Source organism: Cladophialophora bantiana, assembly GCF_000835475.1.
Source record: "Cladophialophora bantiana CBS 173.52 unplaced genomic scaffold supercont1.3, whole genome shotgun sequence".
Taxonomy (NCBI): Eukaryota; Fungi; Ascomycota; class Eurotiomycetes; order Chaetothyriales; family Herpotrichiellaceae; genus Cladophialophora; species Cladophialophora bantiana.
This window is the reverse complement of record NW_015971577.1, coordinates 1879959-1904776: the sequence shown is the minus strand read 5'-3', so window position 1 is coordinate 1904776 and position 24818 is coordinate 1879959. Positions and strand designations below refer to the sequence as shown.

At 52.2% G+C, this 24818-nt stretch overlaps 5 protein-coding genes across 5 annotated transcripts; 2 read left to right on the top strand and 3 right to left on the bottom strand.

The window, feature by feature from the left end:
• Positions 1 to 1829: 1829 nt before the first annotated feature.
• On the top strand, positions 1830 to 3135 carry Z519_02601 (uncharacterized protein; the record flags this gene model as incomplete). The annotated part of the gene is made up of 2 exons (XM_016760357.1): positions 1830 to 2893; positions 2976 to 3135. 2 exons carry the CDS (start codon positions 1830 to 1832, stop codon positions 3133 to 3135), a joined length of 1224 nt encoding a protein of 407 aa, XP_016623878.1.
• A 1525-nt stretch (positions 3136 to 4660) lies between these two features.
• Positions 4661 to 6733, bottom strand: Z519_02600 (uncharacterized protein; the record flags this gene model as incomplete). Its single annotated transcript, XM_016760356.1, has 2 exons — positions 4661 to 5075; positions 5673 to 6733. The coding sequence occupies 2 exons, from the start codon at positions 6731 to 6733 to the stop codon at positions 4661 to 4663; spliced, it is 1476 nt and encodes a 491-aa protein (XP_016623877.1).
• A 1108-nt stretch (positions 6734 to 7841) lies between these two features.
• Positions 7842 to 9426, top strand: Z519_02599 (uncharacterized protein; the record flags this gene model as incomplete). Its single annotated transcript, XM_016760355.1, has 2 exons — positions 7842 to 8007; positions 8063 to 9426. The coding sequence occupies 2 exons, from the start codon at positions 7842 to 7844 to the stop codon at positions 9424 to 9426; spliced, it is 1530 nt and encodes a 509-aa protein (XP_016623876.1).
• Positions 9427 to 9973: 547 nt separating this feature from the next.
• Positions 9974 to 10503, bottom strand: Z519_02598 (uncharacterized protein; the record flags this gene model as incomplete). The annotated part of the gene is made up of 2 exons (XM_016760354.1): positions 9974 to 10238; positions 10373 to 10503. The coding sequence occupies 2 exons, from the start codon at positions 10501 to 10503 to the stop codon at positions 9974 to 9976; spliced, it is 396 nt and encodes a 131-aa protein (XP_016623875.1).
• Positions 10504 to 11141: 638 nt separating this feature from the next.
• On the bottom strand, positions 11142 to 12040 carry Z519_02597 (uncharacterized protein; the record flags this gene model as incomplete). The annotated part of the gene is made up of 2 exons (XM_016760353.1): positions 11142 to 11844; positions 11922 to 12040. The coding sequence occupies 2 exons, from the start codon at positions 12038 to 12040 to the stop codon at positions 11142 to 11144; spliced, it is 822 nt and encodes a 273-aa protein (XP_016623874.1).
• Positions 12041 to 24818: the final 12778 nt, after the last annotated feature.

The following is a 24818-nucleotide window of genomic DNA, read 5'->3' as shown; positions in this document are numbered from 1 at the left end:
CCGCAGTCACGGGGCGGCGGAAGATGGATGACGGATTTTCGCCGCGTCTCGCTACCTCAGAGATACACAGCCCTGTCAACTAGCCATACTGAGCGTTTCCCTTGCATTGTAGGATTGCCCACTGGAGCCGCCGAATTGACCTGGAGCAGCGCCAGTACCCATCTACTTATGTCGGAATGCTTAGGCGTGCATACATGAAACATGGGACGACCAACGATCGTCTGTAGCCCGAGGCCTACTTGTATTGATAGACAAGTGGGCTGATACCTGGAGTCCATCTGGCAGGCTGGACCACATGCAGTCTTTTTGATACCTCTCAGACTCATTCAGCACCACCGATCGCTCGCAGTAAAGAATACGAAGTCGAACCTTCACAAGTCGAACTACTCACCTCAAGCCGAGCCCGATCCCGCACTGCACATGCTTGCCTACGCTTTTGATCTAGTATGACTTTCCGGCTACGTTTCGGCGAGCTCGGCTTCGGCCGGAACCAACCCCATAGGAATCATTCAAGAACAGGACATTGGCACGGCTGTGTATAGTTTCTCGTCGAAAGCGGGGACTAGCCTTGTCTGATCGAGAACCTTTTGCTCCATTTTTGGTAACTGGCTCGCTGGACAGCCTCACCAAAATGTCAGACCCTTCGAGCACATTGAATGGTTCTCGTGGAAGGGGAGAAATAGAACTTCCGTAAGGAAAGTTGTCCCTTTTCAAAGGATAAGTAGCAAACGATGCGTGTCTCTTATTAATTCAGTCCTAGAACAGCCTGGAGGACAAGGTTATGACAGGGCTGAAGTTTGTTTAGGGGCCATCATCCGGGTTCGGTGCTGGTGTACCCAGCACATAAGGCCCTAGTAGCCTTGGGGCCCCCTCTACCTAATCCAAACTAATCTTGACTAAAGTTGGGTCAAGTTAGGTGCATGCGTAGTAAGGACTTTAACTATTAATCTTAATAATAATCTTAACCCACAATTCGTCGATTTAGGTAAAGCCCAAGGAGCCCATAAATGCCAGGACTCCAGAGAGGGAGACTTGCCCAATCGGACGGAAGAGGAGTAAGAATGCACAACTCCACGTGATTCAAGGGAATATCTGTTTTTCTGGTTCGCCGGCGGCCTGAATTTTTCTCCAGAACGAACCCCCAAAAACTTGTCCTTGACGACAAGCATACGAGCCTGGGGTATGATGTGCATAACTCTTTTTAGTTCCCATGTGCATACCTCTTTTAGAAGGATGACCAATATTGAAATATGCGCTCCCGTGACAATCCGGACACTGAGATCGCTCGGAATAGACACCAACCACCTCCCTCGACTTCACCCCACAGTTCGTGACGCTGACTAGATCAGCTAGACCCAGCATACTCTGTACAGTCTGGACAAACCTGGCCAACATGGGCGTCTTTTCGCTCGTCACTAGTCTTTTTACGACTTTGCTTTGCCACTGGCGCTGCCTTCAAGGGATGACTAACTCGAATGTTCGCATTGATTGGAAGTTCTCCGTCGCGATCCCAGACTTGGCATTATAATGACCACGGCGCATTCACGGCCGCGGAAACAATGTAACCAGAAAGCCCAAGCCATCGGAGACCTTGCATATGTAAGCTGACAACAGTGGTCCTGAGTTGTCGTGTTCGGATTCTTCATTGCAAGGGACGCCTCATGGCGTGGCAAAAGGCTCGGCGCGCATACTTTGTGTATATTACAGATGGGATTTATACATGGTTAACAGTCCAACCGGGGGAAATGCAACACGTTATTCCTAGTCTCAGAAACTTGAGAAAAAATATCAAGTGAGCCGTACAATCTTCCTCCCAGAAATCCGATATCATGGCCTCGTCAAATTCACAAGAACTCATCAGCCTCGCCCGAGACCTTTCGGACATTATAAAAAGGGTCGATTTTGAGTCGGGATTGTCGGTAACACAGCGCGAGCGCATTCTCCGTCTCAATCAAGAAATCAAAAACAAAGTGCAGCCTCCGGAGGACCACATCATCGCTACGGCCTTTACCATCAATCTCAACATCTGCATTCGTGTGTGTATCGAACTCGGAGTGTTCGATTTACTGCACTCCGCAGCGCCAAACTCGCTCTCTGCCTCTGACATTTCAAGGACTGTGAACGCGGAAGAACTACTGATTATTCGCTTCATGCGAGGCGTCTGCTCCCTCAACTTTGCGACCGAGGTAGGGCCAAACCGCTTTCTGGCCAACAACGTTACCCACGCCATGGCCCAACCACCTCTGGCTGCAGGTTTCAGTCTCATATTTGACAATGCCGCAAGACCGAAAAGTAACTTGTGGTCTCACATGGAGCTCTTCCGTCAACAGGGATATAAGAGCCCCTTCGACGCCAAGAACGGGCCCTATCAGCATGCAAACGACTGCGTCGGCAAAACGACCTTCGAGCATTGGATGCTGGATCCGGCAGAGAGCGCTCGATTCAACACTTTTATGAAAGGCGTTAGGGGAAGCCGGCCGAATTGGTACACGTGGTTCGACGTCATGACTCTTCTCGAAAATGACCGCGAGGCAACAGATGAGGAAGTCTTCATGGTCGACGTCGCAGGAGGGTACGGGCACGATTTGGACGCGTTTCTGCAATGCCATGGCGACCGGGTCCGAGGCCGGATCATTCTACAGGACCTTCCATGCGTCATCGAGGCCATCGCGCCGGGTTCCATCTCCGATCGGATCGAAAGACAGAAGCACGACTTCTTTCTTACCCAGCCCGTCCACGGCGCCAGAATATACTTTATGCATATGATCATGCACGACTGGCCTGATGACGACTGCGTCAGAATCCTGACCCACTTGAAGGGCGCGATGACAAGGGGCTACTCACAGATCCTGATCAACGATATGATTCTTCCTGACACGCAGTGTCCGCTAATGTAAGCAATAACCCCCTACAAAAAAACATTCGTGCAGTGATCAATGGCTAAGGTAAAACAACTAACGTTGCTTTTCTGCCAGCGCAACCGGAATGGACATTACGATGATGGCACACCATTGCGGGGTGGAAAGGAATGAAGAAATGTGGAAGAGCCTGATCTCGAAAGTTGGCGGCCTGGAACTGGTGAAGATTTGGTACCCGCCTGAAGGGGAAGGGATCGTTCAGATCGCCAGAAAATGAACCATCTGTTCCTCGATCTCCAAACCGTCTAGCCGGGAAGCCCCGCCCACTAGAGAGGGCGGACAGCAACGAGCTGTACAAGTACCATCTGGATGATTTGCGTTCAATGCCTCAAGTAAGGCCCTCCGACTGATCCTCCACTGTTGCCTAATCTTGTCCCCACTCCGTATGTATACACATCCCATATTTTAAGCACCAAGCTGCCAAAAATATCCCATTGGACAAAACAAAGACATTAAGCGAGAAGTTTTGTGGAGAGTCGGGCCTTCCCTTGTTTTTTTTCTTGGGGGAATCTTAATTCGCCAGCCTTGTCCAAAACCAATGTGGATCTTCCGCTACCAGCTGCGCGCGTATTGTGATTGGTGTTAAGGGGGGATCCATCAATATACCGAGCACTTTGTACAAAGTACGCGGATGAAATGGATGCTCCGTCCTTCCTACTCCCTCGTCCTTCGCCCTGCCCCGGATTCTGTTCTATCGTGTCCTTGTCGAGTTGTATCCATGAATTACGTGCCACAAGCCTCCGCCAAGTCATCAAACCTGGACTCCTCGATGGACACGGACGGAAACCGCAGGTGAGTGCTTAGTCGCTTGCTTGCTTACGGGGGACGATCCCATTTGGGCAAGGACAGAGAGGATGTGGAGAGAGGCCTCTTGCTGCATGTACTGCTGAGGACGTACTGCCTAGGGAGTCGCTGGGATACGATACATTGGAGCAGATGTAGACGCACCAGACCTCACCCCGATGCGACTGTAGTCGAGTACGTAGTGTGATAGCTTGATTTCGCTCGACGTGACGTGACTTGGCGCGACTAACCCGCTTCGAAGGTGGGTAGGAAGAAGCGAAGGTGTTCAGCCGAGGAGGCGGAGGATCCCGATTCATTTCCCACGTCCGGTTCTCTGGGAAGTGAGACGGGCGAGCATTGAAAAGGAGGGACGAAGCAAGGAGAAAGATTGTAAATACTTGTCGTCGTTGTTGTTGTCGTTGAATTTTGTCTTGAGAAAAACAAGAGCCTGATCCCTCGATCGGCCGCAATGCTGCTGTCGTCTTCATCTTCATCTTCATCCCCATTGCCATCATCATTATCATCATCATCATAATGCAGATCCCCGTTATTTACTTCGAAGCAGCCTACCCTCATGCACCTTCGCACTCAACTAGCTACATAACAAGCTTATCTAGCCATCGGTCGGCCTTATTCTGCTTTTGCGTCTGCAAGCTCAACATGTTTTATTCCATCTCATCCTCGCTCCAGAATTTCCTGGGATTTGTGCATCTCGGTTTCCCCTCGCCGACTAACCAAACTTGAAAGGCCAATAGTTCGGTCAGCCAGTCTATATCCAAGCCGGCTAAGTTCACATGTGGCTGTAGACCCGGAGTTTCGAAATCGGAACTACTAGACAAGACGCCTTCGGGACAATCGCGCTGGGCCTAGCTTGGGGGCGGCTCGGAATGTAATGGTCGTGCACGGGCGCAAACACACACCCCTCGATTCGAAAGCACGGGGCCTTCCAAATCCATCGTTCACGCCCCGTCCTCGGATTTGATGGCCTGTTCGACACTGCTTGCATCTTTCACGTCGGCGTTTGCGGCGTCGCAGGCGGCTTTGGCTAGAGCGATCTCTCCCGCTTCTTCGGCGTCTTGTTCCGCTTTGATAAACGGCTCGCTCTTCATCTTCTTCTTGGGACTGCCTTTCTTGGCGCTCCCTCGTGCTGTGATGCCGTCGCCGTCTTCTGCAGATGCCTTGCGCTTGCGGGGAGTCTGCTTGACGGACTTGGGGGTCTTGGACTCGTCATCTCCTCCGTTCGCAGCATTTCCAACAGCACCAGCAGCACCAGCAGCCAGACCGTTACCGCCGCCGACGCCATCCGGGGCGGTGATGGAGCCGTTCTCGAACTTGAGGCCGTTGTTCTCGATGATGGTCTTGAACCGCGAAGTCCTGCGAGTTTACGAGATATTTCCCCGTGGTAAGTTTTCAATCTTGTTTCTGAAAAGTGGAGGCTGGACAAGGGGGAAGAGAGAGGGAACAAGCATACGCATTCCTCGCATAAGCGATACCATTCTCCTTGGCGACTGCGTTTCAGTCCGGCTTGACCTGCTCGCTATGCTTGAGGACGCTCAGAATGAATTTGAAAGCTGGATCTGGGGCGCCGCTTGCTGTAGCTGCCCCTCGTGGAGCCATTGTAACTTGCTGTAGAAGGGCAGGGAGTGGTGAGGGACGTTCGAAGGCAGTGAGATGGGCTCGAGGAGGAATATTCGACGAAGTGACAAACTGAGGGAAAGATGTGTGAGTGAGGAAGCAAGGATGAGTCGTGTTCTGTCCAATGTGGATGGCAGTGAAGACAAAAGAACAAAAGGAAACACACACACAGAGAGACAGAGAGAGAGAGAGTATCCGAAAAAGGATATTGAATCTGAGATGTGAATAGAAGAGCAGGCTTAATGAATGAAAGCAGAGAGCAAACACCAAAGCAACGCCTCTTTCTACCGCCAGGGCACGTGCCGTGCTCACTCAGTCATTCATTCAATCATTTACTCTGACGTCCAGTAGTTCTGATCCGTGACCTTTGCTGTGTCAAACTTGTACTCCCCGGTCTGCCTGCCCTTGAGATCCTGGAAGCCCTTCTCGGTCTGCAGCAGGTACAGGTTGGGATCCTGGGTCATGTTGAGGAAGAAAGGCACGTCCAGGCTGTTGAGGTCGCCGTCGACCCATTCGACCCCGGCGGTCGAGATGCCCTCCCACTCGCGCTCGATCTTGTCTTTCATGGCCCGTGGCAGCTTCGTGGTCATGGGGCACTGGTACCACGCCGCAAAGTAGTCGATGGCGAGCATGATGCGGTGCTTGTCGCTCCGGTTGGGCATGCCGGCGTGCCAGAGCCGCAGGTCGCGGAAGCAGATGCTGCCCTTGCGCACCTTGGGCTGCACGGGCGGCTTGACCTTGGCCCGCTCCTGGATGTATTCCTTCTTGATCCAGCCCCGTTCAGGGAACGCCTGCTGTTCTTTCTGCGGGTAGGCGTTGTGCGTGCCGCACCACACCTCCGTCACCCCGTTCTTCTCATCCGAGTCTTGCAGGTAGATGTTCATGACGAGCCCGAACGGGATCTCCGGCCAGGCGTGGGCCACGTCGCTGTGCACAGCCTGACGTGCAGTCCCTCCCGGACACGCAACGTTGCTGTTGATGAACCGCAGCTCGGGTTTCGGTCCCAGCAGATTCTCCACCACCCGGATCATGTGAGGATTCGCGTAGAAGTCGCGGTCCAGATACTCTGGTTCCAGCGGTGGGATCTGGCTGACATTGCCCGTGGCGGCGCCTTGGTTCCAGTGCATGTGCTTCTTCTGAAGGAACTCGACATTGTCCTGCACCATGCGGTTGTACAGGCGGTCGACGAGCTTGTCGGGAATGGCGTTTTCCAGCACCACGAAGCCGTCTCGGTGGAAGTACTTCAGACACTCTTGCAGCGTTTCTGGTCTGGTCTTCCCTGAATGGAGCTCCTCGTCGGTCAAGCGGATGACGACGGGATTGTCGCCGTGCTTCTCGACGTCCGTGATCAAGGCTCCATCAACGTATCGCGGTGTCGTCGATGCAGGGGGTTCCATTATCGCTGAAGGCGCCATGATGATATCGATACTCGGCCACTCGATGAAGCAATCTCAGATCCCGATAGAACAGAGACAACAGTGCTACGGGTACAACGATAGCTGTCTCTTCACCTCTCCCTCTGGAGATACTATGCCCGAGGTTGAACCAAATGAATTCCTCGATCATCGTGGTTTCAGGTCGGACTTCCTCTTCCTTGTCGGATTCCCCCACTTCGGCCGTGGAAGCGGCACGCTGAGCACAAGTCTTTCCGGCGGAATTGCCATGGCTGATGGCCGCGTCTCTCGAGTCACAAGCTGAAACGAGGGCCAGTTGGGTATTAACATAGGACTGATAATATCCTTTTAGGCTAATGGGACGGTGGTACATCTCCGCTTGTGGTAAAATGGGTTAGTCCACTATGTCTAACCCCCCTCCTCCCAGCTCCCCGCAAAATCCCCGCCACCCCAATAACTCGGATATCGAAGCGTTATCAACCATACTTTCCCCTATGCTTCACGTCGCCAGATGGTGCCATAGCCTATGTTGAGGACGCGGCTGTCTCATTGGCTGCTAGCCGAGTACAACGCCTTGCTCAAATGAGTAAATGGCACGGCTGGGACATATCGGAATGTGGCCGAGACGGCTGATCGACCATGGTTATTGCTACCTTGCCACAGATCGTCGAGACTAAAGAGGCTCTAAAGCCACTTGGACCATCACCTGGTGGCTCTTCCATGGACAATGGGAAAGTTAAACTTGCCTTGTGACCTCTGCGTCATGCGTGTCTCCATTTGCCTTGGGGCAAAAAAGCTCCTGGAACTGAATGCAACAGAGAACCATCCCGACACATCCCCTGTTCCATGCAACCTTGATGCTTCCAGAAACTGAAAGCTGCTACCCGAGGGTATCCAGCACATTCGGGGAACAGCCATGATACTGTTCGTGGACGTCCTCGTGTACCCACTGTTTCCCCGGACTGTGCCCCGACCACTTCCCCCAGATGTCTCCTCAGGGGAATCGTTTCCCTGGTCAGAAGAGATACAAAACCATGGGAAAAGGCCGTGAGCTGTGTTGGCCTCCGCATCCCTCTCACTCTCGTGGTTGCTCCTGGCCGGTTCTGCAATCATGGTCAAATTCTCTTCCCGGATCCCCAAAACCCAGACCTTGGTTGTAGGAGGCCAAGAGTATCCAGAGGTCAAATGGTGGAAACACAGATCTCTCATTCACTTGCATTTCCTTTGCGCAATTTTGCTGCTGTCTTCGGCCACCAATGGCTATGATGGATCTATGAGTATGTCGTCTCCTTCGACCTGCCGGAGAACCAGCGCGAGCTGACCGTGAGGTAGTGAACGGTCTGCAAACCTTGAGCTATTGGCAGGATGCTTTCCACCGACCTTCTGCTTCCACCCTCGGGCTATTGAACGCCATTTTTTCAGTTGGACAAGTCGTTGGCCTACCTCTAGTGCCCTTTTTCGCGGACCACATTGGCCGCAAGTGGACCATCCTGCTTGGAAGCTCCCTGATCTTCCTGGGCGTGATCTTGCAGACTGTTTCCATCAATATTGGCATGTTCATTGCGGCTCGCTTCATCATCGGGCTCGGAATTGTTTATACTCAGAGTTGCTCTCCAATGCTCATCACCGAATTGTCTCACCCTCAATATCGTGCGAGGCTGACGACAATCTACAACACCCTGTGGTATCTGGGCTCCATTATCGCTAGTTGGACAACGTATGGCACTCTCAAGATGCAGAGTCAATGGTCCTGGAAGCTGCCTAGTATATTGCAGGCATTCCCTTCGGTGATCCAACTCTTCTTGATCTGGCTCGTTCCCGAGAGCCCCCGGTATCATATCGTCAAAGGCCGTCACAAAGCAGCCAAGAAGATATTCCAGCGCTTCCACGGCCCCGCTTCGGGTCACGAGTTCGTCGAAAGTGAATATCGCGAAGTCTTGGAAACTATGGCGCTCGAGAAAGAATTCGCCTCCCGCGGCATCTCCGAACTTTGGGCAACCAAAGGCAATCGACACCGCTTGCTAATTGTCACCACAGCAGGTATATTCTCTCAAACAGCAGGTTCAGGAATAGTGAGCTATTATATCTTCCTCGTCCTGTCGCAGATTGGCATCACGGATTCCAACTCTCAGCTCGTCTTGAACGGTTGCTTGACGATTTTCAACATGTGTATCGCAACGGGGATGGCATTTGCGGTCGACAAACTCGGCCGTCGCCCTCTTTACCTGACGGCAACCTTCGGAATGTGCATAGCCATGACGGGCTGGACAATCGCTAGTCAACAGCAGCAGACGCATGGAACCACGGCAGCCGGACGGGCGGTGATCGCGCTGATCTTCATCTTCATGTTCTTCTACAACCTAGCCTGGTCGGGCCTGCTGATCGGGTACGTCGTGGAGATTTCGCCCTTCTATCTCCGGTCGCGGTACTTGACCGTCATGCTCCTTAGCGTGGCGGCAGGCTTGTTCTTCTCCAACTATGTGAACCCGGTCGCGCTCGAGAACATCCAGTGGAAGTACTACCTGTGTTACATCATCTGGCTGGCGATCCAATCCGTGGTCGTGTACTTCTTCTACATCGAGACCAAAGGGCACACGCTGGAGACGATCGCGATCTGTTTCGACGGCGAAGACGCGAAGATCGGCGGCCAGGCCGCGACGGCAGGGACGGGAGCTGCTCGGGAAGTTGGAGGATAAGGACGGTAAGGCTGCTGAGACGCACATCGAGCAGGTGCAGTCAATGGATTAGCTTGCAGTGAGAAGAGCATGTTGATTGGAAATGGTGCTGGACATGGGTGTAGTCGATGGAGATGAGGAGCTCTGGGAGCTGTAGTACCTACTCCGTAACTGTGCGTACTCTTTACTAATAGTGCGCAGACGAAATGAAGCAAGTTTAGTTAGAGGTTACGTGTTGGGTTTAGCGCCTGGGGTTCGAGAACTCCGCACTACTTTCCGAATGAGGAAGGCACTATAAGTCTCCACATCAATAGAAATTGCAGTCTTAGGCTGGCCTCATTTTGTGCCACCTGCTGCTTGCCCTGGCTATGTTTGATCTGTAGCATGATTTTGAAGTCTCGATCCGAGCTCAGTCTCTCAGATCTCCACGCTGTCACCAAGCAAGGACTCTCTCCATCTCAAGCCGTTCATTTCCAAGTTGCTATGAAACACGTAGATGCTCTATGTTGAGAATGAAACATTGTCACAGCCCAGTCTTGAGTGCTCGAGGACGTCATAGCACATTTGATTATTCCTCTGCATCCTCGGCTTTGGAATCGGTTTCATTCTTTGCCTCTGCGTCATCCTCAAAATCCGCTTCCTCTACCTTTGGCTCAACGGTCTTCTTCTTCGGAGTGGTCTTGGACTTCTTGGACGGTGTGCTTTCGTCGCCGCTCTCCTCGCCTTTCGTTTTGCGCTTGCGGGGCGTGGCTGTTTTGGTGCTACTTGGACGACCTCCACCACCACTGCCCGTAAGACCAAATTTCTTCATAATACCCCAATGACGATGGTAGCTGTAGTGAATAGTGAGAATGGATCAGTATGTGCGTAGGGACCAGGTAAATGACCTGATAGATGAGGAACGCAGTATGGGGTAGTTCTGAAGGCGCTTCTGGGAACAAATTTGGGGGTTGAAAGTAAAACTGACCATGCATTGCCACTCTTTGCTCCCGTCTCCTTCGCGACTTCCTCGAAGTTGATCTTGGGCTTCACATCTGCATGTTTGAGACATGTCATGATAAACGTGAAGTCATCGGTAGTGCCTTTCGCAGGGGCCATTTTGGCTGATTGCAATTAGTTTAAGTTGAGGGAGGAGGGAAAAGTACAGTAGGGACTTACTAAGACTGGCGCTTGGGGAATGACGAGGTTCTGTTTGTGGCAGTGTAGACTGTGGGGGGCCGGATCGGAAGGAGATGATAGACGAGATATCGAAATAGAGAATAGACAGGTGCTGGAGAAAGATTTCGCAAGAGAACAAAGACTTGGATCGAGAAAGGAAGTGACTAAATAGGCATGGGATGCGTACGAAAATAGACCTCTACACACCTGGAATTACCACCTGATCAAGCAGTGAGAGGAGGAGAATTCGTCGACTTTTCATTTCTCAAGCCAGTTCTAATGGGATTACAACCAAATCACAGGGTAATACTGAAGGAAAGGTAATAGTCAATCAATTCATTCTGCTTTCCTCTCAAAGATCGAGAGTCAAAATGCCTATCCGGGCCCTTCTCGGGGGCGTTTTCACTAACTCTATGCCTGTGGGGCTAAGTAAAAGGTTGTTTCAACAACGATCTCTTCTCTAATGCCCATTTGGTGACTGTCCAATGTTCACAGAGTTCGCAGACAATCCAATTCTTCCCAATCTCATGAAAGATCACCAAGTCGAGAAATCAAGAAGACAGGATACACTCGGTGCATCAACGGCACGAATCCTTATCGTCCTGCTCCTTGCTGTCCTGCTCCTTGCTGTCCTGTTCCTTGCTATTTTCCTTCTTGCTGTTTTCCTCCTGATAATCAACGACCTCTGTCTTGACAACCTTCGTAGCGGCACCCACCAACATGGCTGCGGGAATCTTCTGATGGACCACCTTTCCAGCTCCGCTGGCGTTGCTTCCTGGCGTCGCCTCGTCATCACCCAAATTACCACCGTCCGGAGTTTCAGGATGGAACTTCTTGGCTCCTTTGCCCTTGGGCCGCTGCGCGATGGTTGTGCTAACCTCGACGTCGTCATCGTTCTCAATACCCTCAGCGAGCTTGGCAGCCTTGGTCTTGGTAGCTTTCGCGCGAGGTTTCTTCTTGGGAGGGCCGTCCTCTGCCTCGTCAGATGCATTTCCACGCTTGGCATTGTCAGTGATTTTCGCGAATTTCTTGTCGACTTGGATTCCCTCCTTGGCAGAAACCTTGCGCTTGACAACAGTAGCGGAAGTAGCTTTGGTTTCGTCCTTGCCGTCTTTGTTGGTCCAGGCAGCTCCTCCGTCTTCGAACTGCTTCATGATAATGCGGTACTTGTTGCTGCCGAGCAATTTATTAGCACACCAGTTGAGGGTTGCACACTGGTTGCGCGCGGCGGCAGAGGGGCGGAGGTGTATGAACGTGGTATATGCCAACAGCAAAGGAATACTGTCCTGTCATGGGTGAGGAGGGAAATTCGAGACAGGTCAAGACATCATAAAGGAAAACAAAAACGGAGAACTTACGAAGCTCCACCCTTGCTCATATCAAGTTCCTTTGCCAAGGCATCGAAGTCGACAGTGACCTTCTCCTTCGCGTACTTGATGCAAGCTGCAAGGAAGGCTTCATTGCTGATCGGAGCCATTGCGGCTGATTGATGTTGGACTAGTCCTTGGTGTTTGAGAGGCGATTTAAACTCTGGAGAGGCCTAGATGCATGGAGGAAGATGGTCAGTGAGCTTGCTTGAATGATCAGGGGCAGACAAAGAGCTATTATACCGATTGTCTGAAGATGTCTGGGTGAGTGCCGTGAGAGTCATGCGCGATGGGGAATTTGTATGGCGGTGAGATGGAGAAGAGGGCGAAGAGGCATGAAAGTCATGTTTGTTGATGGAAAAGTGAATTACCACCCGCAAAAATTTCGCTTAGTCGTTCGCGGATTCGCATAGAAGGCCATATTCAAGGTGGGAGATGACCCCTGGGGATGAAGGTGAGGCATTAAGAAATCCCTAGGATAATGAACACCAGCAACTCACCTTGCATTGGCTCCGGCAAGGACATGAAGAGTAGTGAGAGCCTGGAACTGCATCTCTCTCCTTTTTGATTGCCCGGGAGCCCAGAACCCTCTTTGTTCATCATCTATGAGATCCTCCGTACCGTCTGGACCGTTAGGACGACAAGGCGCGCCCGAAAGGAGTCCTCCGCTTTGTCTATCTTGCAGCAATCGACAGAGACCCAAGTCTGTTCGATACCTCTGATATGTTGCCATTACTGGCCGCATCACCTAGCCATCTTCCAGCTGTTCCTCTTCCCACCATCACCATCCCTAGAATGTGTCTTCCACAGGCAATTGAATGGGAATAGAGCCTAGTCATCCATCCCACATGTCCCAAGTGCAACGCAGAGGATTCAGCCTGAACAAATGCATATTTTACGTTTTGAATGTCTCCAGGCACTGAAAGGCAAGCATGTAAACCCAGAAGCATTTCTCCCGCAAAACGTTGCGTCGACACTCGGCTGACCTTTCGTATGCTCTGTGAGAAGAGCACCTCATCATCTGCACACGCCGACCGGACACGTTCGGCTCCTTGCTCAAGGATAGCCCGAATACATCAAGGCGATCCGGTCATACCTTTTTCGGGCAATGATGGAAGAGACGGATCATATAGTCACGCTGTCGCTAAGGTGTCAGAGCAAGCAAGGGAGGGAATTAGAGCCCAAACTTGGAGTTGGGCATTGCCAGTGGCTTGCCGCTTCCTGACTCCCAACGTCTGTTTTGAAGGCTGGCAGGAAAAGCCTCCCTTTTGCTGCACGACCTCCCGGCCCTACCGGGTTTGCGTATGTGCGAAGCCGCCAGTATATTTCATATTAGAACTTCCAAAAAGGCCTTTTACTTGCAGGGTGGTGCAGCTCATGGACCTGGGAACGGCTTATCACGCGTCCCTTCCAGAGTCCGGAATAGGAGACTTGCAGCTCCAGCCGCACGCCGGCTGTGGCAAATCCCACGGCGCGAAGACTTGCATATCATCTGCGTAAAGCAACCGCTGCCGACATCGCAGCAACTTCAGCGGACGCGCACCCTGGACTTGCGTGGGAAACGCCACCGATGCGATGCTGTCCTTTACCGTGGTTGACCCGGCGGGAAAATACTGGAGCATCCTAAACTCGGCGATTGTCTCCGTTTCCCAAGAAGATTCGCGTGGGATTTTTGGTTTTCTTTGGGCTGTCAGGTTCTCGAACGCGTCGATGCAATGCAAGAATGGACTCCCGATGCAAGTGACATGGGCTGTGACATGGGCTGTGATATGGGCTGTGACATGGGCTGCGACAGGGTCAATGGTCCTGTGCTGTGCATCGTTCTTTTCGCCAGATGTGGCATGCGACTGCAGACAGGTAATAACGACGAAGTCCACGCCCATTGCCTCGCAAGAAATCGGTCCAGATCCGAGAAAACCGTCAGATTACGGACGAGATTCTATCTGATGGCCAGCAAGGGTTGGGAAGACAGATCCTTGCACCATGACGAATTGAACCTTGTTCAGCAGCCGGGGACTGAGGAAATGAATCGGGTGTCCAACTCCTCGGTAACATACGCACGAAAGATATCAAACAAGAGTGGTGTGAGACAAAACGAAGGCTCGGGAGTGGTCACTGGTCAGAGCTTGGAGCTTGGAGCTCGCTTGTTCAGTAGCGAGCTCAAATGATATGTCGGAGCGCTGACTCGGCGGGCCTGGCCACCATGCCTCCCTGCCTGCCCGTGGGCAACATGGACCATGGGTTCAAAATTCTCTTCGCCCACGTGGCTCATCGGTGATGCCGCGACTGTGGCTTGCACACTAGCATCAAAACTAGTTATGGGAACACCACGTGGACTGGTTGTCAGCCCCAAACATCGCTTAGGGGCAGGAGACTCCGCGCCCCTCACTACCAATGGACTCGCGATCTTGTGTGTGTTGGACGACCAAGATGACATACAGTGGCTTTTGGCGCGCTTGAGCCACATTCTCGGTAGCCCTGCGCCGAAATCAGAATTGACCAGATGGGATAAATTACCAAACAAGCTGCAAAGGGCAGGGCACCGAAAAGACCACCACGGCCGCAAAGAAAGGGGCTTCACCAGCTGGAAAACAGAGCAGGCGGCGGTCTAGACCATCTCGCTTGCTTCGTCCCACAGCTGGGAGCCAGTGACCTTTTTTCCCCATCTCGATTCGCGAGCCTGCTCGATTCTGGCATGCAGCTTGGGGGATGTCGTGGCGCTTCAATGGTGTCAAATCTTGTGTGACCCAAGGATCCAGCACGCTGGAACGTGACGGAGAGCATCTTGTCAAAAGCCTGCAAAGTGGGTAATGCCTTGTTCGGCTTTTGGGACCCGCAAGACGGAACAGCATCCCCTAATGTCGTCGGCGCCTGAACAAGGGATGGGGGCATGAAGGTGGATGTACAATCCTATCCATAGTCCGATGTTGTACAGGTTGATTACCATGCGTCGGTCACCAAGTGACGCTGTCCATGCTCGCTCGAATAATGTACATACGCATATTTCCAACCGTCTATGCTTCTTGTGCTCCAAGGCCACCCTCCCGTCAATGCGCCCTGTGTATAAGTCTGCCGTCGGGCTGCCATCGAGTCCTCTTTTCAACGATGTCACCATCAAAAGATGTGTGAGAGACAGAAAGTATGGTTACAGCCTATCCGTTACTCTGGAGGATGGATGCACGAAGCTAACAGAAAATACTGTCTCTGCAAAACAGATATGATTGTAGCGTTCCAACTGCTCATTCCTGATCCGAACAACTGACATGCTTCATTTCCCAAGCATGTTCCCATTTGATCATTCCCACTGTCCTGAAACCCATCGCTTGAACGCAGAAGAATTAAAACACATGAGATGCCACGTAAAAATAACAAAATACAAAGGCCCACCGGAAGAGCTGCTACTGCTGCTGCTGTTGTTGTTGTTGTTGTTGTTGCTGCTGCTGCTGCTGCTGCTGTTGGTATTGCTGTCACTGAACCAAACAATACACATTTTGGGGTTTCTTGCGACGAGGGCTGTTTACAAGGTTGGAAACTGCTTCCAACCGAGTGTTTTTTTGTTGCTTTTTCTCTCTTTCTCTTTCGTTTTGCAAATCAAAATCGCTGGTTTTGCTCTTCGAGTGCTTCGCTACCCCCTAGGCGAAGGCGCAGGAGGGGAATGAGAGGAACGTGGGCCCCGATTCTTGATGGTATGAACTCTCGTCGAGTCGAAAATGCAGATCATAAACATTCTTCCCGGAGTTCGTGACATTCAGTAGCTTGTTGATCTCGGGTAGGACCCTCTTGCTGCCGCAGATTCACCTCCGTGACACCCCTTTTCGTGCCGTTTCATGTTACTTCTGACACTGAAATATTTCCCACAACCATCATACTTGCATCTGTAAGGTTTTTCTCCCGTATGTGAGTAGGTGTGAATCTTTAATGAACTTGGCCGGGAGAAAGGCTTGTGACATGTTGGGCATATGTAGCGCTCATGACTTTGAGGGTATGAATTGTGGATAGGGGGGTAGTAGTGAGGAAGTTGCCAAGCTGGCGCCATCGAATGGTCGATTGTTGGCATACCAATACCGGCAACCGGGCCAGGAAAATCTGTTGGCAGAGGCCGTTGTTGAGCAAGCCCGTTGTACCCTGGCACCTCTGTCGGAGGAGGCTCCATTGAAGGGCCTGCTGAGGGCCTTGGGGGCTGGTCTGGCTGCATATTATCAGCTGCGAGCCTTGGAAGCTGTGAAGAAGGCCATGAAGTTGAATCAGTCGACGGAGGATATGTAGTCGCTGGTTCGGTCGCCGCGGGACAAGCAGATGGCCGTTGAGCGTACAACTCCGGATTCGTGCTTTGATGATAGCTGCTTCGGCTGTGGTGTGTACTAGGCGAAGTGTTGGTAGGGGAGGGTCGGGGTAAGTCGAATCTCGATGGTGCTGATAATTCTGGTGTCGGAGGAGGAAGACTTCGGGGGCTTCCTGATAGGTTTGGTCTTTCTGGGCTTATTCCATGTCCATGTGAGCCTCCGGATATCCTTCGAGAGGCATCGAATGTTGGAGATGAGGCATTTCCTAGCCACTGTTAGCGCCCATTCCCCTAACTCCAGGAGATCAGACGGTGCGAATGCATACCATTTTCACACCGATCCGTGACTGCTTCGATGAGGCTCGAAATTGACGGTAGAGAGGGCCTGACTTTGTTCGCCTGCTCCATAGCCGCTGATGCCAGTCGTACAGCTGGCGAGGGTAGAGAACTTTGCAGAGGGTGTATCGGGTGATAAGGGGGAAGCAATGCCAATGCCATAGCACAGGCCAGCGGAGAGTGAATAGGCCTATGGCAGATTTATTTATTCCAACGCTCCGTTTAGTCTGTGTATCGAGGTTGCATGTATTGCCAGGGAGGGATGTGACACTGGCAGATGAGAGAACGATCCACAGCTACTCTCTCAGGTTCTCTGAAGTAAGAACTGGATCACTGGTCAAGTGCAAAGACGGCGTTGGCTATTCCTTGCTCAGATCAAGGGTCGAAAGAGTGGTGTAATGGGGGTCGTCCGAAGAAGATCGAGATAGGATGGGGATCTACAAGTCCTGGCCCGCCTGGTACTGGAAAGGACTATGATGAGATAAAAAGATGAATGTATCTACCGGCGTAGAGGGCTGCAAGAGACAGAGGAAGGAAGATATTGGCTGATGAGGGTCAAGGAAAGGTCGGTTGGTGGGAATTCAGGGTGGTGACGTTGCAGTGGGAGCAAGCAAAGCAAACAGTCCAGGTTATTTCTTTCCCAGGACTGGCACCACTAGATCGTCTGCCCGTTGGTCCTTGGTCAAATCGACGAACGGCTCGCTTGTGTTGTAATAAGGGATGCCAAAGGAAGCGACAGAGTCAGAGAGGACGGGCGGTCCTGGAAAGGGCCACAATAATGATGAGCAGGGCGCTTCCGGAGCCGAGGGGTACGACAGGTGAAGATCGTCGAGACGAGACTGGGGGGGGAGGGAGGCATGTATTTTTTTTTTTTGTTCGGTGGCTCCAGAGAATGATTGGGAGGGTCTCTCGTCGGCTGGCCACGGGCTGTTCCACTCCACTCGTCTAAGGCCGTGGCGTGAAGGATATCTCGCCCAGTGTCCACCTTGGTGAGCTCGCACCGGTTCCTGGTTTGGCAACTGAAAAGGCGTGCGATGTGCGCGGGCTTGGGTGAAGATCAAAAGTGGGCGGGAGGTGAGGTTAAAGCCACGGTAGGCGTAGGAGTGGGATGGATGAGCGGCCACAGGCCTGGGGAGTGGGTAATCGGGGCCGTCAAGACCAGGTCCCCGTCATACCATGGCGACTGCTGACCTTTTCCGGACTCGGAGGGCGCATGGGAGACCTGGTTCGGTGGTCCTCCTCCTCGTGTGGGTGGTGGGTGCGTGGTAAACTCCCGAAAAAGCCCAACCTGGCCCAAGAACGGCTGAGAGTGGCGTCACTGGGAGCATCTGGGGGAGACGGCTTGGGGAGCTAGGATGAAAAAAGCACAGTCCTGCTAGGGTTAACGGAAAGAAAGGTCAACCAAGTACCAGAGAAGCATACCGAGTACAGTAGTGTGTGTCGAGCATGGGCTTTAGGGAAAAGGCGGGTTGGCTTGAGGACTGGCCAAGGACTGACCCAGGCGAAAAGAAAGATGGAAATGGAAAGGCGTAAATCGACCGACCTGCGACCGACTGACGGGGATGATCAGCGATGCCGGGGTTGGGATCCTGTACAAGTCAAACTGACCGAGGACATGTAATACGCTGGCGCAAGCAAGCATTTATTTTGGGGGGGAAGTGAAGGGAGGGGAGGTGGAGGAGAGATGACGAGGGCACAATTGACACCAATACGGAACGGCGCCGAAGGAGCCAGAAGGAATGGAAAGAGTGGCTTTCTCTAGCACCACGCCCGACGACCTCTTGATGAACATGGATTCCATTCACAGCTACCAGTGTGTAGCGTACAGAGTACGTAGAGCAGACCCCCAGAGGGTCCAATGGCTGGCTCCCTACCGAGTCGGCTTAAGCGAGAAGACCGCCAACAGGAGCCAGAGGGCGACCGTAAGGGGCCATGCTGTTCTTTCCCTGAACGGCTCGAGGTTCGTGGCAGCGGTGCCTCTTGAATAGGCACAATAAGCTGCCATGAAAGAAGCTCCCAGAGATATCCGGGCTTCGCACTCAGGCTGAGGCCCCTGGAGACTGGAGTGGTCAGAGTGGTGAGTGGTGCCGAACCCACGATCAAAATCGATCAGACGATCAAGCGGCAACCATTAGCCTCGAGCTAACAAGTGGAGGTTTCTTTTCCAGGGACCAGGGGGGGAGCGAGGGTGCAGGTGGGCGAGTGGGCATTGGTCACTGTGCACTGGGCATTGGGCAATCAGTACCCAAGGTAGGTATGGGCACGGGCACGGGCATGGGTATGGGTATGGGCTCTGGAAGGCCCCTGGACGCTGGAGCCCAGACTAGCCTTTGGGAAGACTTAAATCTTGACACAATAAGCCTGCCAAGGGCCAGCGAAGCCTCTTTGGTCTTGTGTTACGACTCCTCGTGCGACTTCAATGCGATTAAATAACAGTTGCCTCGTTCTCCCTCACCAACCCTTGCTGTCCATTGCTCAGAGGTCGAGCCCGATGTGATTCGAACTCGACTTACTTAGGTATGTGGCAGCTTGCAAGGCTGCCCTGCCCTGACCTACTATGGGAGATGAGAAAGTGGCACTCTGAAACCACACAGCAAACGGTATGGAACGTTTCTCAACCAAGTACCTCGCCCTCGCCCTCGACCCAGGCCCTGACCAGTGAGTCCCTGCATTCCAGCCAACACTCAATTATCTCCGACGTTCTCCGTAGAAAGGGGGGATTGCCATCTATGTACCGAGTACGGGGAACAGAGTACCACGTTCCTATACACAACGCGGTCGATCCTCCAAAATGCAAAGTCCTTCGTACTCACCGAAGAACCTTCTTTCCATACGTCGCCCACGATATTCCTTCCCCCCGTTCAACGAATTACACTGAAAATGCCCTTCTCCTAATCTCCTGAGGCTGAAAATCACTCGAAGATAGGACAAAACAAATCAGTAAGAGCCGGGTTTGTTGACATGGACCAGCTGGGAACCCAGAGGCATCAGCCCCGAGGGATTCGCTTAACAGTCCTGAATAACCTAGTCCAATGAGCTTCAATCGGAGATTATGCGCATAATGACACTCAAGGGTCTAGCCTTGGACTGATTCGCTTAAGTATTGAGGGCCAGGTCCTGCTCTGCCAATGAAGAAACAGTTGTGACTTTGGGCACACTAAGAGCTTGCCCTGGTATCCCTGCGTCGCGTTGCCAGCTGATGAAGAGATCTGCGCCATGACAGAAACGGAGGCCCAACTTCTGACCGTCGGCCTCCAGTGGTAGTGCTCTGGGTTGACACCGAATGCCGTACAGGATACTCACTACGGCCTCTATCAGCGGTTGGATAAGGGCTATAGGGTTTCAGAACAAAAGCAAAAAACAAGGAGCAACCGACGAACGGCCGACCGTCCTTTGTTGTCAGTACCTACATCTGTGATCTCCCTGGGCATGACCCATGTTCACTTTCCTTGGCGAATGAATGGTCAATGCCCCCCCTGTTGGTTCCGAAGCAGCGGCGTCATTCGAGATGTCCTCCAATCAAGGGTGATAGGTGTGTTCAGGCTCCTGGTCGTCTCCAGCCACGCGGTGTCGATCGTGTTGCACATGGGCCCATGGAGCCGTTTGATCATCACCAGTGACATCCTCATGATTTCCCATGCAGCTGCCGAGGGGCGACCTTCCAGGCACGGACTGCTATCACCATTCAGGCATTTATTCGCTGTCTCTCCTCGCAACAGCTCCACAATGCGACGTGGTTTGAAATCTGCGATCGCTTGCGGGGCATGACTCTGTCCCTTGCCCTGGCCGACCACGGTTATAATGCGAGATGAAAAGGGTACATGCCCTGTAGTCCGCCTTCTCAACGGCGGTTTGAGGTTTGCGTTCGGCGTCCAACGATATCTACTCGGTATCGGAACAGGAATCGCCGTGCAACGTGGGAAAGCCACGCGAGATGTTCAAATCAAACCTAGCCTGCACAGTGCACAGCTGCTGCGGCCCTATGCTATTATTATGACTGCCACGCCGGTCCCAATGCGCACCATATCGCCTCGTTTTCCAAAAGGGGAGGCGTGGGAGCAACAACATCGAATTTACGAGCAAGTTGCACAGAAGAACAAGGCCTGCAGGAAGCTTTGTCAGCGCCCGCACCCTCCCACCGCTACCACTTCCTAGGTAACGTCTAGTCGGACACCTTAGGTATTAGTCTAGAATCTACTGTTTCCGCGGACCTGCACAAGACGCACAATCGTTGAAGTGTTTCTGGTCAGAAAGCGAGAAGGCTATGGCCACTGTCGGTAATCACTAGTCTCGTTCAACGGCTTGTGATCGACGTCTCGAGACAACGACAAGAACGGAAAAGAGAATCAAACGGATCAAGCCCCCCAATGAGCATCCAAGTATGTCATAGGTGAGAGTAACCTGGGCTTGATGGGCCCCTTTCGGACTTTTCTTTTCTTTCTTCCCCCCAAATTCTTACGAGGACCACGTGGCAACTAAGTCGTGTGTAACGTGGTTGTCCGGGACTTGTACATCTCTTTTGCTCCAGGCTTTCCCTAAAACAAACTTGATACAAGCTAACAGACGCTACGCGGACGATCTTAGTTTCCTCACAGGAATCCTTGCCCGGGAAACCGCGATCCCTGGAAACCGTTCACTTTGGTGTACATGCTTTTGGATGGTCTGCAAAGCAGGCACCAAATTGTTGACTCAACGTCTCCCCTTAACACGAACGATTGCAATCGCTGCATGCTTCTAGGACTGTCTCCAAACAAGGAAAGATACCTGCCCGAAAGATGCCTTTTTTAGTGAGGATTACTGAGTAGAGAACATGGTCAATCGCAGCCGAAGATCATCTATTCAGTCTCCGCTCCGGCAAAAACGGATCTGAGATCAGGCCATGTGGATTGTTGTTGTTGTTTTTTGTTCCTTCTTCTGTCCAAAAATCCACACTGGCCACTAGAAGCCCGTCTGGCACTCCCGGTCTAATCTGAATGCGTTTTTTTTTATCTGTGCGATCGACAGTCAGGGTCACTGACTCGACCGTACTTCATTGGGCATCAGACTGCTTGTGAAGGACTAGGAAAGGACAACGAGATCCCCAGGAACTGTCGCGCAGAGACGTCAAAGGAGCGCTGAATACGAGTAAGCCACACACACACCTACTTCGTCAGTTGGCAATCTATTACTCCGGTTGTGGCACGCTAAAGTGGGCAGCCAACTGATGTGCAACGATCGCCAGGTACGGAGGTCACTTCCTTACCGTTCTCAACTATTAGGTACGTAACTAGCCAGACACCCGATGATTCCTCATCCGCTTGTGAGTGCGTTGCGCTCCTTACTTATTGCTTCTTGTACGGGGCATGGCTACGCACTCCATACTTACTCCTAGTGACCTCCACCCTCAAGGTCATGCTGATGACCGCTTGCCTCGGTAGGCGTATTGGGGGCCAGGGCTGGTGCTGTTCGGATCATCGAGACCCGACAAGGAATCCACATTGGAACTACCTAGGACCTCTTCGCTCTTATCTAACAAAAGTCGGCTGCCGAACTAGGAATAGGAGTTATTCCAGGACTGCCTGAAACCAACCTTCTAGAAGCGAGAATGTTCCGAGCTTTCTGGAGCTTCGACAAGCGCTGGCGTCAGGAGAAGCAGATTGTGGGCTAATCATTTAGCAGTCCTCGCTGCTGTCAGAGAATCACCTCGTACAAACCGAGTCTCGATGTTGAGATTCAGTATTTTTTGCAGCCTGACAAGAATTACCTGAGATGAAGAACTTCTATCCGTGCACATGCTGCACGTTGGGTTGCAGCACGATTCACCTGAGGATGCTTCGGAGAACAAGCGCTGAAACAGACTTGTCCATGCTGGTCTCGGATCATCATGGACGTGACTACTGCACCCATTTCCACTTTCCAACCCCGGGCCCTACCCGTTTGCTCCATGGTTGACATTTCCCCAGCAGGTAGCCTGAATCCTTTCGTCCATGGGTCCAGACGGAGTACGGGTCCCGGATGCATGCTTCTACCTACATACAAGTACCTTAGGTACCTATTGTAGCAACTACCAACAAACCTCGTATTCGGCTACTCATCTCGCTATCCCTTGCGCATGTCTCTCCTTTCCCTGGTTCAAGTGACAGGTCACAAATCCCGGCCATGTCCTGTGATCCAGCACTTCAAGCAGCTAGTCTTCTAAGCTACCCTACTGGACGATCCGTCACCAAGCTAAGACGTGATGGCCGGGCCCATTCAAGCCAGCCGGATTAATTCCCCGCTAACATTTCCACGTGGCAGCCATCCATGGAACCGTCGCTCTTCGACCTCGTAGTCCGGCTTGCTTTGGGAAGAAGCTCCCCTGATCATCCTCGAGGGTCAGCCTCCCAGCCCAGAAATCTGAGCACGCCATCCTTCCCGCCCAAGAAACCGGCCGACTCATTTCTGATATCCACCTCTTAACCCGGTTCGATGCCTGCTTCCATCCCCTTGGCTTGCTTTTGCTAGGCTCAGTAAGGTTAATGAGAGGCGGCACTGGACTCCCCTCCCAGAGCCGCTTGTTTTCCCTACCGCACGATTACGCTCTGATCTGCGACCAGACTGTGCAGAACGCCAGTCATTGTCGACCGCCAGGACATCCCTGTCTTCGCAACATGGTTTTTTTATGTCAAACTTCTTGACACCTCTGCACAGACCATAATGGATGACACCTACAGCTACTGAAACAAGGCGTTTCCGAGTGAGCATATGTGTTATGGCTGTCAACCCAAATGCTCATTTCGATCACCTGCAGGCCTATTTCAGGCTCACCTAGGTCGATTCCTTCCAGGCTTACATGGCTGAAAACGTTCCCACTCTATCGGCTTGGGATTAGCAAGCGCGCCCAGACCTCAGAACCGGACCCTTGTGGTCTCACGAAATTCCCCCCCAAACAAATGCGGTTAGTGCAGACATGGTGGTTCTGAAGGTCATGCTAGAACCCCGAAATCCCCGGGTCCCCGAAAAGTACACCTCAGAATGACTCCCATGGCAAGAATAACCGTGAGACGGAAAGAGTGACAATTGCATTGTGGACCTCCATTTGCTCGACCGGTCTAGGATTTTCCCCCAACCTTGGCCCGTCCCCAGTCTCGTTTGACGTACAGAGTCTCCCGGAAACATGCATCAAAAGCCGAAACGAAATTTACCATCTTTTACTCTCAGACGTTGTCTGTGGCTGGCTGACCAACGACGCCGGCAGCCGCGGGAGATGTCATCCTCGTCCATGGAGGCTGCTTTGCTGTCAGAGATGCTCGTAGGAAACGCGATGCCTACTACCAAACCGTCCAATGAAGGGGGAGGTTACTTCATTTCCCAAGATTCGAAGTGGTCTCAAACCTTGCTGCGTCTTTATGCGTATTGCAATGCACTTCCAGGTAAACTTTTAGGGCCAATAGGTTGTTCGCGATATGGATGGGAAGGGAAACGCAGGCATCGTCACTGACGATCAACTGGGACTGACCTGCGACACTGCGAAAGCTGTCTATTAGAAGAGCACACTGGAAAAATTGGTCTTGCGTTACGGAGTACGGCTCAAGCAAGCTCCAAGCAGGCTGAGCATGACCTCGGTGATGATCATATATGCCATCATATCCAGGAGCCCCATGACATTAACCTGCAACGTCCATGCTGGTATGTGGACGTCAAGCTTGCAAAGAATCCAGCAGCAAAGCCCCTCTCACCAACCAGCCTTCCAACAATCATCGGCCTTCCTGATCGATTATCCTACGGCGTGATCTTCATGCACTGTACCGAGTAGCCAGAGGGCCTCATGGCTCGACGCCTTCGTCGATTAACGTGAATCGACTTTCCAGACGCGGACAGTGGTTTTGATACGGGCAAGTATTTGGGCAGACTTTAGCGCTGTAGGTGAAGTTTGCCTAACCAAACAAGAATCCTCTTGAGATCATCACCAATCTGCTAGGGGATTTTGCATCATCGTACGGCAGCTCTGGCAAGTCTAGTCCTTAATCCCTACGAGCCCTAAGCAGCAATGTGATGATGTCAACGAGTTCTTTTTGCACAGCGGTCGAAAGCAATATCCAGATCCATCTCATCCGATGGTCTCAGGAGAGCAGCCAAAGGGTGGAGTAGCGAGTATGCGAAGGGCATTGCCGTATGTTTTACTATGTGTTCCTATGTCTGTCCCACGAATGGACAAACTGACGAGAAGACCCTAGTTCCATCTAAACTTTGATACCGAGTATTCTGTTCCTTTCTGGGCTTTCCGTTCAACTCCCTTTTCCCCGTTAAGA